Here is a 15,911-nt window from a genome sequence, read left to right on the forward strand (position 1 = left end):
CTCTAGAAGGGATTTTATTGGAGAGTGTAGGAAAAGATAGAAACTTTATTGTTGATTTGTGTAGTTTAAGGTGTTAATTGATTTTGGATCATTAGTTTAGGGTGACCAATGACCTTTATGCCTTAAATGTATTTTCTTATAATTAAAGTTGGTAAAAAGCATCTTGAGGCCCCTGATCTTTCATTGTTTGGTGCATTAAGCCCTCAATCTTTCATTTAGACACATTGAGACCCTGATCTTTCATTGTTTGGTGCATTAAGCCCTCGATATTTCCTTTAGATAAATTGAGCCCTTGATCTTTCATATATGGGTGCATTAGGTCCTTTTGTAAATCAATTCATATATGGGTGTATTAAGGGCCTGTTTGGTTCAACAGTTAGCTAGTAAATGTTGTTGTTGATGTTAGCTGTTGTAGTAAGCAGTTGGTTGTTTGTTATTAATTGTTTAATTATTAGTGTTTGGTAAAAATACTGTTAGTTTATATTTATTTCTAATATGGACATGTTTTAAATTAATCTAATAATAAGTTATATTATAAATTATAAAATAAGTTATATTAGTTTATATTTATTTCTAATAAATTATAAAATAAAAAATATATTATACAAATTAATAAAAATAAGTTATATAAAAAATAAAAAATAAAAAAATTATTGAACGCAACAAAACTTTATTTTTTGATAATTTTGTTCTAGAAATAAAAATAATGTAAAAAAGGAAACACAATTTGTGGAAATAAGAAGGATAATTTTGTCAATAACAAGTAACTACAAACAACTATCCATGAAAAGCTCTAAAAAAGAGCTTCGTGAAAAGCTCCAAAATGCTGCAGTGTCCAGATAAAATACTAAACGTTGCGGTTATATAAACCTAACCAAACACTATGTTTCCTGCGGTTTGGAGTAAAACGCTAATAATTAAACAACTAATAACAAACTGCTACTAGGGTTTTCGCAGACCAGGAAGCAGAGCCTCTCAACCAAAACAACTAATAACAAATAGCTTACTACAGCCGCAAACAACTAACAGCAACAACAACATCTATTAGCTAACAGTTGAACCAAACATGTCCTTAATACACCCATATATGAATTGATTTACAAAAGTGATGTAGATTGAAGTCAGGTTGAGAGTTTTAATCGTAAACTCACAAAGATTCGCATATATTAACTTGAACTCAAACACAATCTTAATTGATATTTTTTTGGAAAAATTACAAAACTAGGTCAAATTGGAGACCCATTTACATATTTAACCCATTTACTCAACCTACTACATATCTAGACTAGTTTTGTGTGACTTTCCCATAATACCCTCAATATTTACGCGCGTCTCGCCCCCTCCCGTCTGACTTCGCAGATTCCATATTATGCGAAGCCTGCGAAGCTAAAGTATGGTTTACTTGATGAATTTAGTTCGCATATGCGAAGCCTGCGAAGCTAAAGTTTGGTTTACTTGATGAATTTAGTTCGCATATGCGAAGTCTGCGAAGCTAAAGTTTGGTTTACTTGATGAATTTAGTTCGCATATGCGAAGTCTGGATATGTTTTGAACCTAATTCGCGAAGTGGTATATAACAAAAAATGGCAAGCAACAACAGATTCTAACATTAAAATCATAACATTATCAAAATTTACAACAAGATTGCCACAATAACAACATTAAAATCATAACATTATCAAAATTTACAACAAGATTGCCACAATAAACTCCTAACAAATCACTTCAAAGTGAACCTGACTAATCCGGTACCAATTTTGAAGCGGATGAGTAATCTTGGTGTGCATCGTGGGACACATCCATCCCAAAAGGTCTGGACTTCCATTTCTAGAAATGGCAGTCCAGACCTTTTGGGATGGACGTGTCTCACGGTGCACACCAAGATTACTCATCCGATTCAAAATTGGTACCGGATTAGTTAGGTTCACTTTGAAGATTGGCATCATAGGATGGACGTGTCCCATGGTGTACCCAAGATTGGCACAATCTCTCCTAACGAACCATTTCAGGAGTGAATGTGTCAATCTTGAGAGAAGTTCATCCCTATACAGGAAGGAAAATCATCTCCCCTGAAGCCCAGTACGCCGCCTTCCAGAAAGGGATGTTACGTATTCAACCACCTTCAGAAAAAATTAATCGTGTTAGGCAGAAAAAAGACGATTTTGGCTTCGCGAAATGAAGATTAGCGAAGCATGCGAATGTAAATGTGCAGGAAAAGAGGGGATTTTACTTCGCTAATCGATTTTTTCGCGAGGTATGCGAGGTCTGAAACGTGACGATCTACTTCATGAATCGATGCTTTAAGTCTGCGAGGATTGAAACGTCAGGATCTATTCGCAGACTTCGCGAGGTAGATCCAAACATTTCAGACTCTTTCTCTTCGCAGATCTTCGCGAAATCATCGATTCACGAAGTAGATCGTCACTTTCCATACTATTTCTCTTCGCAAAGCTTCACAAAACCATCGATTGCGAAGTGAATTCATGAAAAAATGTAGAAAAAACAACAGATACTTACATTTTTCGCCCCTTTCACCCCCAAAAGCGACAATAACAATATGATAACATGGGGAAAACGAAGGAAATAACGTAGAATAATCATTTCTAACATGGTAACAAGAAGAAAGAAACCAAGTAACGAACAGGAAGATGAAGAACCATGACTTCGTTTTCTAGGGTTAGGAAGTTGCAGAATCAAGAGATGAAGAGAGGAAAAAGAGAAATTCATTGTGATTTTGGTGAAATGGTGCAGATTTCGTGCAATTTTAAGGAAGAAAAAAAGATCAAAAGTCTTCAAATCATTAATGCAGGAGCAACTTTTCGCGTAACCAATGAGATAGGGGGAGCGGCCGTTCGCGAGTGGTGGGAAGTGGAAAGGTTAGGGGTATTATGGAAAAGTCACATAAAATCAGTCTAGATATGTAGCATGTTGAGTAAATGGATTAAATATGTAGACGAGCCTCCAATTTGACCTAGTTTTATAATTTTCTCTATTTTTTTTGGAAATAATCTTAATTGATATTAGTATAAAAAATAAATAATCAATCTACTTTTTTTTTTCTTTTTTTGAAGTAAAGTAATCAATCTACTAAATCCAAAAATTATAAATCTCATTTGGCATCTTTCCCCATATTATATACTAGTAGATAATAGGAAGAATATTGACAATGGAAGCGGCAGAAGCGCCTAGTGCCTACTATTGCCTAACTAATTTCTGCATATGTCTGTTTAAATGTCACCAACTATGCGCATATTAGCATATATCCACTGCCCAAAAGACAATTTCTTTAAACAGAAAAGAAAACCCCCCAAATTTTGTACAATATTAACTTTAATCAATTATACCTTTCAAGTCAGTCAAAACAATATACCTTTTAGGGCTTCTTCACTGCAAAAGTGCATAAAAAATAATTCCTTTCTTCTCTCCTTCTGGTTTTGAAGACCCATCGGACCTCGTTGGATCCTCGCGGAGCTCCATTTCCCCCTATGCCTTGTACTCCTTCAAGTATGTCCTTTCACTTTTCCTATCTACAATTTTTTTGCTTCTGAATTTAGTTTCTTTTCCGTTGTAGTTATTGCAATTCTGCTTCTGGGTTCTTGTTCTTTTCATTTTTAATTTGAACAGGGAGAATTTTGGTGTTAATAACAGATTTCTGTTAAATTATGGTGAAATCTGTCAAGTCTCACCTCGAGGAAGAGGATGAGCCTGACGATTATGACTCTTCCTCCTACAGAGGTACAATTGAACATTGTTTAGTTTGTAAAATGGGGTTTCTCTCGAGTAATCGTCGTTTTTGCTTTGTTTGTTTCTAATTACAGGGGAAGTTACCAAGATGGATGGTAAAAGCAGTGAACAGAAGACGAATACGCACAGGTCCAAGCATTCTGAGACAGAGCAGCGTAGAAGGAGCAAGATCAATGAGAGGCAAGTAAAATTTTAGTTATTATTATTTTTTTTAATGTTGTACAGTAATGTTTAGAGTTTGTCACTTTGAATTATGTGTTGGTCCCTGGGTTCTAAATTTGGTGAGTTTACGGCAGTCACCTACAGAGATTCATTATAGCCAGGGGCGGCTCCAGGGGAGGCGGCCGCCTAGGGCCTCCCATTTAGGGGGCCTCGGATCCTTTTTTTTTTTAAATCCAAAACTAATTTCAATTATAATACAATGCTTATTGAGATCTCAATTTGTTACAAATTATCCCCATAAGTAATTATTATACCGTATCTAAATTTAATAGTAATCATATATAGACAACAAGAACACACTGTGCTAAATGCAATAGAAAATCGGCAAGAATAATACACATTGTCTCTTTTTTTGTTAATCACGGTCTCTTGACAACAATAGCACGACAAGGGGCTCCAAAATTTATTTCACAACTTCTCTCTTAACAATAATAGTGATAAATTGCAAATTTAGCCATATGGTTATTGGAGAGATCAGATTTAGCCTTTACCTACAAAACATTACAATTTTAAGCCTAGCATTTACCAAATGATACAATTTCAACCTTATTCACGGAAGATGAGTTTTCCTATTAACAGGTATTGCATTTTCAAAGCTTATTGAGTGGTCAGAATGCTAGAGGTTTGGAGGATAGCCAAACATAAAATTGCACATCGAAAAAAACTCATATTTCATTAATGAAGTTTGAAATGGCATTGTTTTGTACCTGAGTTTAAATATGTTTTTCCTCAATACTGCAAATTGTCAAAAAATTTGATCTTCAATTGGTTCTTCTTGGTTGAGTCAAGAATTAATTATATTATATATATAAAGTTTAAATTTGTAGAAAAATGGAGTATGAAAGTGCCTAGGGCCTCTAAAATACTGGAGCCGTCCCTGATTGTAGCAATTATGGTTGAGAAGGCAAGGGTAAGAAATGGGGGGAGAAGACAAAAGAAGATGTTGCTCTAAAGCATGTACTGGGTTTGGGGATGCATTATATATAATTTTTATGATGTTTTAGAGGGTCTGCAGTCCTCGTCTGATTTTTGGGTTGGATAGTATGCAATGAAAATTAGTAAATGCGAGAAATGAGTGGATTGGAATTGGAGTGAAGAAGATGAAAAGAAGTATATGAAACACTAATTGGGAGTAAATTGGCCAGGCACTCTTAGTAGTGGTGCAGTAAAGTTTGCACTAGATGGAATTTCGTATTAATTGGATCCATGCAGTCAACTTTTTATCGTTTTTTGTTTTTCTTAAGTGAAGGAACATGTTTTAATATAAATCATATATTGGCAATCCATCTTGTTTCAGAATATCATTTGGTTCTCGGTGGTATGAGAATTTCTTGTTTTACTATCATGGTGGTTCCTTGATGCTCTTTTTGTCAGTTATTTAGATTTCTCTGGAGAGTAAATACCATGGGATTAGTTTCTTGTTCATCAATAAACAACTGTGTCCGTGGAACAGGTTCCAGATTTTGAGAAATCTAATACCACAAAATGATCAGAAAAGGGATAAGGCTTCATTCTTATTAGAGGTGGGCACTATTATGCTCTTGAATTTTCTAATTCCTAGTTGCAGGTGACTCAAGACTTTTCCTTTTGATGAATAAAAAGAGTTCTCATGATCATATGCAGGTTATAGAGTACATTCAGTTTTTACAGGAAAAGTTACAGTTGTATGAGGGGCCATGCCAAGGTTGGAGCCAGGAACCAACAAAATTGGTACCATGGGTAAGATTTGATTTGTTATATGTGTTAGAATAACCGAATGGTTATTATTTAATGAATTTAAAATTTCGTGATCAAGTTAACACTATGGGGAAGTCTATGATATGAATATTTTTGCATTATTCCCATAAATAAAACTAATCTATTAGCATGTTTGGAAGTCCTGAACTGTTACATGTTTAAAGTAAAAATGTGAACTGTGAAAGCATACAGTAAATAGAACTAAAAAACTAATTAACTTATGCATCAATTAATCCATTGCATGAAATCTTCCTTATATAAGCTATATGCAGTTCTTTCAAACCAAAAGAACAAATCCATCTGCTACTCCATAATGTGCTGAGGAAAAGCAATCCAAAACACATGCATATTGTTAGAATAACCGAATGGTTATTATTCTGTTTTAGGAAATATTAAAACAGAATAATAACTATCTGCGAAAGTGAATAGTCACTGCTGTCGGCGGTGGATACACTTACGAACCAAAAAAAAAAAAAAACAGAATAATAACCATTCGGTTATTCTAACAATATGCATAATCTAGGAAACAAATCAACCTACTAATTACAAATAACTCTACAACAATATTTCCTAAAACAGAATAATAACCATTCGGTTATTCTAACAATATGCATGTGTTTTGGATTGCTTTTCCTCAGCACATTATGATTGCTTTTCCTAAAACAGAATAATAACCATTTGGTTATTCTAGCAGATGGATTTGTTCTTTTGGTTTGAAAGAACTGCATATAGCTTATATAAGGAAGATTTCATGCAATGGATTAATTGATGCATAAGTTAATTAGTTTTTGAGTTCTATTTACTGTATGCTTTCACAGTTCACATTTTTACCTTAAACATGTAACAGTTCAGGACTTCCAAACGTGCTAATAGATTAGTTTATTTATGGGAATAATGCAAAAATATTCATATCATAGACTTCCCCATAGTGTTAACTTGATCACGAAATTTTAAATTCATTAATTCAATACGAAAAACCTTTTTAAATTTGTATGGATCTACCACAGGACTATTATGCTTAATATACTAGAGAAAACTTCCAATATTTGTAACAATAATCAAATTGTTGAAATTTCTACACCCCTGAGTTGAAATAAGCCATAATGCTGGGAAACAATTAATTTTGAGGACTTAAAAATCTCTTTAAAGGGGGGACAAGGTACTAATGTATCCCTAAGGATTTTTGTGAAAAGAAATTTATCCACTATCATAGAAAGTGGTGCAATGTTGACCTGTGGTAGAAACCTTAACTCATTTTTACCATTTTCAAGTAAATACCGATGAAAACTATAGTTTTTGTGATGAAATATCTTGAAAAAGGATAAAAATTAAGCTAGTCCCTTTACCATGGGGTCAAAATTTGAATGCCATTTTGAATTATAGGTGTTAATTGCTCTGCCCCAAAACATTATGAGCAAATTTAGACCTTTTTCCATGAATATTAAAAAGGACATTTCAATAATAGAAGTGTACATTATCTTTGACTTTTCTTCTCATTTAAATGTCATCGAAGTATGACTTTTACTAGTTTCATGACTATTGATTTCCAATGACTTAATAAACATCTGGCAAAAGTTCGTTTCCAATAATAATATAAAATTACCACAGATATCTAAACTCTTGTACCAAATTGGTTGAATTAAAATTTCTTGATTTGTTTTGTTATTCCGATGGATGCAGTTTACTTGTCAATTTCTTGGTTTCCTGATAATTGATTTGATCAATTTATGGTTCTGAGTTTTCGAGGAGTTTAAAGGCTTCAACTATTGGCTTCATTTAGCTTTGCCATTTAACCTTGGCTTTATCTTTTGGAATCTGTTTTAGCATCTGATCTGAATGGAAGGAATTAAGGAACTTGGCTTGATATGGGGATTATTACCATCTTTGTTATTTACTATGAAGACGGGTGCGGACGCGGGTGCGGACACGGCAAACGGCATTTTTAGAAAATATGAGACATGGGTGCGGCGGGGACACGACAAATTTTATATAATTAATTATATATATATTAGATATAAAATATATAAAAAACATGCTAAATCACAAATCGGAATCGTGATATTAGGAGAAGAACCCAGGAGAAGAATCGCAGCGCATGAGAAGGAAGAACCCAGGAGAGAAGAAATTGTTTCTGATTATTCCCAAACAAAAACGAAATCGTGATGTTAGGAGAACTGCGATGTACGCAGCACAAGGGTTGAAATCGCGATTTGCGCAGGAAGGAGAGAAGACCTAATTCTAATTCGTGCGATAGAGATTATAATTTAGGATTTTTGACAAATTGCATAATTGATCCTTAAATTTTATAAAAAAATTTAAAAAAACCCCTAATTTTTAACTTTTTTTTTTTTACCCCAGCCGTGTCCCGCCGTGTCCCCATCCGTGTCCCATTTTCCAGCCGTGTCCCCGCCGTGTCACGGCCGTGTCCGGCCGTGTCCCCGAGTCCGACTCGGCCACGGCGACCCCGGGAAAGAGTCCGTGCTTCATAGGTTATTTACATACTTCTATGAATTCAGGTGGTTGCTTTTGTCATGATTATTAGAGTAATTAAGGGGACTAATTTAGGTATTATTTGGGTGGTTACTTAGCTTTTTAGTGTTTGATTGCTTAAATAGTTATTATTTTAGTAATATTTTACAGCTGTAATATTCACAGCTGTAGGAAATTGTAACTGCCGCCACATCAGCAGTACTTTCCTATTTAGAGTCTCTCTTTTGTAAGGTTACGGATCAGAAAAATATTATCAATGAAGTTTACCTTCTTCCTTCCTTTTTCCTCTCTTCTTCCCTACTTCTTTGTTTCTCTCTTCTGTCTCTTATTCTTCCCTTCCCCTTCTATTTCTGCCCTAATCTTCTACTGTCAGAATTCCTAATCCTGACAGCTTTTTCATAGCCTTGAAATATCATTATCATGTGAATGTGGCATGTTCTTATGAGCGGTGCTTCGTCACTAGTTTTTGAAAGGAACTTTTGATTTATTTTTAAAGAGGATTTGCATTTATGCCATAGATAATCTAATTTAGGCCGTGTTTGTTTGGGGGAAAATATTCCCAGTGTTTGTTTGGAAAGAAAAATAAGTCAAAGGAAAATAAGTGGCGGTCAATGGAAAAGGAAGGAATAAATAAGGGAAAAGGGTAAAACATTTTCCCCAAAACATACGCTTTTAGAAAAAAATTGGGAAAACGTTAAAAAATGTAAAACACGAAAAACGTGAATAACGTGAAAACATTACAAAACACGAGAATATGAAAAAAAAACCCGCAAAAAAACATGAAAAAGGTGAACAAACGCGAAAAACACAAAAACGCAAAAAAAGAAGAAGCAAACACTTAAAGCACAAAACATGAACAACGTGAAAAAGTGACAAAACACGAAATATACAAAAATGTGAAAAATACAAAAAAAACACGAAAACGTGAAAAAATACGAAAAATGCTAAAACACAAAAACGTGACAATACGTGAAAAACGTGATACATATGAAAAGACGAAAAATGCAAACAAAACACGAAAACGCGAAAAATGCTAAAACACAAAAACGTGACTATACGTGAAAAACGCGATACACATGAAAAGAGTAAAATGCAAACAAAACACGAAAACGTGAAAAATACGAAAAACATGAAAAAACGTGAATAACACAAAAAAGTAACAAAATGAGAAAAATAAAAAAAAAAGCGAAAAAAGGAAAAGCCGAAAAACTAAACGTGGAAACACGAAAAAATGCAAAAAAACACAATAACGTTAATAACACGAGAAAATGTACAATTTATAGTAATAGATTTGAGGGTAATGTTGTCTTTTGAATGAAAAATTATATATTCTATGATATTTTATTCCATCAACCAAACATATGAATAGTTATTCTTAAGGAATTTCTATTCCATTATTTGCTATTCTATTCCTTTGGGATAATTTTATTCCATTCCATTCCGCGAACCAAACGACACCTTACCGTTTATGTGTGTTTTTTGTGCTTAATTTGTACTTAATACATGTGAATCTCTTTTTTGTGTTTTATATATACGATTGAAAATAAAAAAAATACAGAAAATCTATATTTAGTGGTTGGAAAATATTTTTCAGTGTTCACCGGAAAATATTTTCCTGTGTTGTTGCCAAACATAGGAAAATAATTTATTTTCCTGCATAAAATTTTCCAGAACACAATATTTTCCCCCAAACAAACATGGCCTTAAGTTATAGATTCTGTAGAATTTCAACTGATTTATGAACATGAGAGACTATTCACTAGGTATATAAAACAATGTACTACTGCTATCTCAAAGTTAATTTGCAATATTTTGGGGTAAACTTCTTTGAGGTTTGTCTCTGATTGAAACAGAAAAATCAGCATTCGCCCATTGAAGGTCTGATGGATCATTCTCCTGTGCTGAAGAATGATTCTGCTGAAACTGCGGCCATGCTTAACAATGCACATAATTCTGTTGAACCTGATCTAGGAACAGCTACTGTTCCCTTTAACGTTCAAGTACAGTCGAATATATATGCAGCTGTTGGGAGGGGTGGTCTTACTTCCCATTCAGTGCAGGAATCTATTTCTGATGCTGAAAATGTGGCCTACCAACTTCAATCCCAGCTTTGGCAGGGTCAGCCATGTCCTAATGAGTGTGCTGCTCCAAACAATACGATGAATGGACAAGAGGAGCCATTGAATGAAAGTGGATCAGAAAGTCTCGCAAATACATATTCTCAAGGGTGAGCATCTGCATTATATATATGACAATCTAGTTGTGAACCCTAATAATTTCTGATGCAAAAATGTATTAACTTCGGTATGTTGATAGGCTAGTGCTTCTTCCAATTTAGCAGTATATAAAGAATGATAACTTCAATTTTACTCCTCTTGGCACCTGCTGTAGCGTCTTTAGATCCTCAATTTGATGCAAGTACTAATGATAAGATGGTTAGGCATATGTCGTGGTCTAGAATGTTGATGTTTACGGTATGCTATATGGTTCCCACTTTGTATCAGGTGTAAGACTGTTATAAATAGAATGTTGTATAAGTTGTGGTATGTCATGAATTTTGCTTATGCCTGCATGTTGATGTTGTCTATTACAAGAACTATTATTTTTCATTCCTTATGTTTGAAAACACTATCTCAGGGCCTTGTTTTGTTGTTCAAAGGATTCACTTTGAGTTGCATCTCTTTCAGAATCAAGTATGCATAAGTTGCAGGTGCAATAGGAATCAGTAATCACTGTTTTTTTAGTTACATGTTTCCTTGAACATGAAATCAATATATTAAACTTGCTGTTGGAAAAGGTTATTATATACTCAATTACACAGAATGGAAAGTTGTTGTTGAACAGGGTATTGGATACGCTGACCCAAGCATTGCGGTCGTCAGGTGTGGATTTGTCACAGACAAGCATCTCAGTGCAATTTGATGTTAGCAAACAAGAGAATAGTAGAGCAGATGTTGTGGCATTTAGTTCTAAGGTTCGACCTTGTGTTCAAATATTCCAGTAACTGATTAAATATTTGATTTTGATGCTTCTATTTTTTCACCCTTCCAATCTCCTTATTCGTGATGCGATGACTGTTGATCCAGGATGAAGAAAACCTGTATTTGAACAACCAAGTAATGGAGCAAAGTGATTTTGGGAATTGTAACGAGGAGTCTGATCACAGTCGAAAGAGACTGAGAACACAGAAGAGTTGAGTATACGAGTGGGTTCCGTTCCTATATTTGAATTGGTGTCGTGGGTGGGATTTGGTTCCTATATTTGAATTGTGATGTCCGTCCGGAGACGGCCAAGTACAGATCAATTGTGAATGTCTTTATGGTCTTGGGGTTTGCCTGGTTGGTTGAATACAACAATCTGTTTGGGGAAAATAGGAGTAGAAGAAAGGGGAGAAGAGAAATTGAAAGTTTTTCTATATTCTTTTGATGGCAGAGGATTCCATGTACATAACGAGAAGCTCTTTTTTCAATGGTTCTTATCTCCAACATTCTCATACCTTGCTGGATGTTCAAATATTTATTAGCTATTTAGTAATGGTTAGTTTTTCAATTTTTAACTATATGTAATTGCACTTCATCAAAATCGTTTTTTTTTTTTTTTTTTGAAAAAGAAAGGATTAAATATTAGATATTCAATCAGGGTGAACTCCGGGATTCGAAAAAATACTGCGAAACTGATTATTTTATTTTCATCTATCGTTCTAATGTAGTAAAATACTACTAATGAAATTATATTACTAGCAGTAATGTTGGCTAATACTAATTTATAATATTCCAAGATAACTTAACATAATAAATTAAAACGTTCATATAATAGTAAATTGGCATAATACTCATTTGATTTTTTAAACTAAGATTTTAAAATTAAACTATTAGAATCATTAATCAGATTTTTGGATTAACTAAAAATTATCAATTGAAGCTTATCGAAAATCATCGGTTGAATAGTTTCAGACCTCTTTCTCCAAACCTATTTAATGATCTAATTGTCTGGATGGATTATTCATATAATAGTAAATTCATAATATAAATATATTATCTAATTGTCCGGATGCATCTCATGCTTCTGTGAATCAATTTGTCTATCGAATCACCCGATTGATCAGGGATTCCATAACTTTAATGGTTTGTATAATGCATCAAATAATGGTTTTAATTAGAGAAAATTAATCTAATTATTATTATTCACATAAGCAGTTAATAAATTTAATGTTTTGTAATAATATTCATATAATCAGATTTGTTTCTAAGATACTCTATTTAATTCACTCTTGGTCCCATTTCTCCTAGAAATGAAATGAAGGAGGTAAAGATATTATTCATATCTGAATTATACTATCCTGAAAATTACTACAATCTGATTCCAAAGATTTAATTTTCAATAAATATGTTTATTCATTTATTTTCAATTCAATTATGAAGATTTGTGAATCTTTGCATGGGAACAGCGGTTATTCACATAAATAAATAGGTATTGTTTAATATAAATTAGATATTTTATAAGATTAAATATAAAGAGTTATAATTTTAAAATATTGTACTCAAAGATATCTAAATAGTGAAATAGAATCTCTTGTCTTGTATTTCAAGATATCAAAGTTGAATGGTTCATGTCATGTGCAAGATTTGAGCGGATTTGTGACAATTAGTTTTTATTCTTAATCTTCATTTGCTCTCTTAATTATTGAAATTCAAACTCTTAAATATCTCATTAAATCTCTTGCTTTCAAATTTGAAATAATTAAGGATAATATTTTCTTTCCACATCAAAAATAACTTGAATTAAAAACAACTAAATCAAAATAAATGTAAATTGAATCTAACAACAATCCTAATAAATCAAGCAAAGCAAGATAAAAAAATCTACTTTACCATAAGTAGTAGAACCGAAATTACTAAGGTAAAAGTAGTAAAAATACAATTAAAATCCTAATGATTAATAAAAATGATTTTAAAACGATATAATAAAGGGATAAGGTACCAAAATAGGCCTAAGGTTTTTAGGGAAGTACCGATTTAGGCTCAACGTTCAAAATAGCACCAATTTAGGCTTAACGTTTACAACATAATATCATATTAGGCTTAACGTTTACAATATAGCATCAATTTAGGTCTCACGTACAAAATAGCACCAATATAGGCTTAATATTACAAAATAATACGAATTTAAGCTTAACGTTTATAAAATATATCCAATTTAAGCTAAACGTCATAATTAAATTAATCATAATATATTCTTTCTCTATTAACTTTATATATGTTATCTTTTTATTTAGTTCTATTTTTTAATAATATAATTAATTAGTATTCTTGCTCATTAAAACCTTATATTTGTTTTTCATCAATCATTCCATGACTCCTAAATTTCATGGCTCATGTAATATATGCAAAAAAATAATAATTGAATATTCACAATATTTCGAACACTAGTTAAAATAATATTGATATATGCCAGTGTTCGAAATATTGTGAATATTCAATTATTTTTAGTTTGCATATATTATATGAGCAACGAAATTTAGTAGTCATGAAATCATAGATGAAAAACAAATATAAGATTTTAATGGGCAAAAATACTCGTTAATTGTATTATAATAAATAAGAATATATAACTAAATAAAAAGATAACATATAAAGTTAATAGAGAAAGAATATATTATGATTAATTTAATTGTGACGTTTAGCTTAAATTGTATATATTTTATAAACGTTAAGCTTAAATTCGTATTATTTTGTAATGTCAAGCCTATATTGGTGCTATTTTGTACGTGAAGCCTATATTGATGCTATATTGTAAACGTTAAGCCTAAATTGATACTCCCTCCGGTCCACAATTGAAGTCTTTCTAGAGAGTTTTTTTTGTTCCACAATACATGACATTTTGCTTAAATCTATGCACATTAATTTACTTTTACCAAATATACCCCTATTTAAGTTGATTTTTTGTCTTGGGAATAGATAAAGTTACTAGCGGATGCAATTATTACAAGGGTAACAAAGTCTTTTACTTAAAATTAATTGCATTTCTTAATTAGTGTGCATTAACCTTAAAAGACTTCTATTGTGGACCGGAGGGAGTATTATGTTGTAAACATTAAGCCTATATTGGTGCTATTTTGAACGTTGAGCCTAAATTGGTACTTCCCCAAAAACCTTAGACTTATTTTGGTACCTTATCCCTATAATAAAATTGAAAGTACTTGAAAATGACTAAAAACATTAAAAACATCAACACGAATTACCAATTCAACAAAACAGATGCAATTCATTAAAATACTAATAAAAATAGCTTAAAGTAAGCTAAAAACTAAAAACAAACCCGTATAAAACAGTAGAGATTTAACATCCCCATCAACCTTCTCGCATTTAACGTTTTACTTATCCTTAAGTAAACTAAACCAAACCTAACAGCTTCTCAGTCGCTCGCATCCCAGGTTCGAAGGGTAATGTTACTTCCGATGGTCAAATTTTCTTTCGAGGCACATGTTTCTTCCGAGAGACATTTGGAAGGATATAATCGTTATATCGCGTAGTTCGATATTAATAAACACCTTGAAATACTTAGTTTATAAAAGATACAATAGCCACCTGATTCTAGCCAAACCGGAAAAATTCGACAAAGCGGGTCATAGAGGACACTCTATCTTAATTCTTAGATTGTCACTTACTTGACTAATTATTAATTGATTTAAACTCTAACGAATGTTTTTTTTTTTTATGTATTCTATAGGCTAATACAATATGCAAATATGCTGGTGAGGCTTTGTCACATACAAATTATTCCTTTATCGAGATTTTCCTTTAAAACAATTCAAAATCGTTTATTGAAAACTTTATTCTTAAAGAATTCTTTTATTTAAGCAATTGGATCATGTCTCCAATATCTAATGTGGTTTTTGTAGTGGGAGTCCTCATGGACTGCTTCTGATCTGTGAAGATTCTAGTGGAGGATTTTCTCTCTCTAGATATTTTTCTTTCCCTCTCAATATTTTCTTTCTCTCTCTCAAATAAGCTCGCTTCAATCCAAAAGTCCCCCGATATCTTAGGTTATGTGTGCCCTTTCATAGGGACACGCCTCAAAACGGAGGGGCTAGCCCAACCTGTGCCGACTATGACACTACAACAAATCATCACTTGCGCCACGAATTATGCCACGTGAATTCAAAATTCGTGGCATATTTTCATTTAGCCACGGGAAAAAGAGACTCCAGCAAAAACTTTAGATTACTTGGTATATTTATGCCACGGGTAATTGTTTTTCGTGGCAAAAACACACTTATGCCACGAATCTTGCCACGGTAATTTTTTTTCATGGCTAAATCTATTTATGCCACAAAATATTTTTACCCGTGGCATAAAATTATTATGCTATGAGTAATTCATTTCGTGGCAAGAAAAATAATTAATTTCAACCTATTAATTTAGGATAAAAAATTTATTAGGCCATGTATTTTAAGCTATTATATTAGTTAGTCCACACATATATTTTAAGGTCTTTAACTTTTATAAATCGATTTCTCCATATATTTTAGATATGAAAAAGTATAATATTACTCTTAATTATATAAATTAAAACTTATTTTTTTAGTTTTAATTTTAATTAATATATTTGTAATGAAAATTTTGTGAAGTATATATATATATTTCTATACTTATAGATATTTTATTATTTAAATTTTCTATTATTTTAAAAAAATATATATTCAATTATTTATTGTC

General features: G+C 32.4%; 1 protein-coding gene across 3 annotated transcripts; it reads left to right on the top strand.

The window, feature by feature from the left end:
* The first annotated feature begins 3,186 nt into the window (after positions 1-3,186).
* Positions 3,187-11,752, top strand: LOC136207970 (transcription factor BIM2). Of its 3 annotated transcripts, none has more exons than XM_065998843.1 (8): positions 3,187-3,504; positions 3,649-3,735; positions 3,819-3,924; positions 5,420-5,489; positions 5,590-5,685; positions 10,254-10,420; positions 11,038-11,167; positions 11,280-11,752. In XM_065998843.1, the coding sequence occupies exons 2-8, from the start codon at positions 3,663-3,665 to the stop codon at positions 11,388-11,390; spliced, it is 753 nt and encodes a 250-aa protein (XP_065854915.1). In that variant the 5' UTR covers positions 3,187-3,504; positions 3,649-3,662; the 3' UTR covers positions 11,391-11,752. The 3 variants fall into 3 exon arrangements, with proteins under 3 accessions (XP_065854915.1, XP_065854908.1, XP_065854900.1); XM_065998836.1 differs by having other exon boundaries at positions 3,188-3,504; positions 3,625-3,735; positions 10,047-10,420; XM_065998828.1 differs by having other exon boundaries at positions 3,189-3,504; positions 10,047-10,420.
* Positions 11,753-15,911: the final 4,159 nt, after the last annotated feature.

The sequence above is a fragment of the Euphorbia lathyris genome, chromosome 1 (assembly GCF_963576675.1).
Source record: "Euphorbia lathyris chromosome 1, ddEupLath1.1, whole genome shotgun sequence".
Lineage (NCBI taxonomy): Eukaryota > Viridiplantae > Streptophyta > Magnoliopsida > Malpighiales > Euphorbiaceae > Euphorbia > Euphorbia lathyris.

Coding starts and splice junctions, on each gene's coding strand:
- LOC136207970 (XM_065998836.1), top strand. CDS start 3,663: ATGGTGAAATCTGTCAAGTCTCACCTCGAGGAAGAGGATGAGCCTGAC. Junction 3,736..3,818: donor TGACTCTTCCTCCTACAGAG/GTACAATTGAAC, acceptor TTCTAATTACAG/GGGAAGTTACCAAGATGGAT. Junction 5,490..5,589: donor AGGCTTCATTCTTATTAGAG/GTGGGCACTATT, acceptor GATCATATGCAG/GTTATAGAGTACATTCAGTT.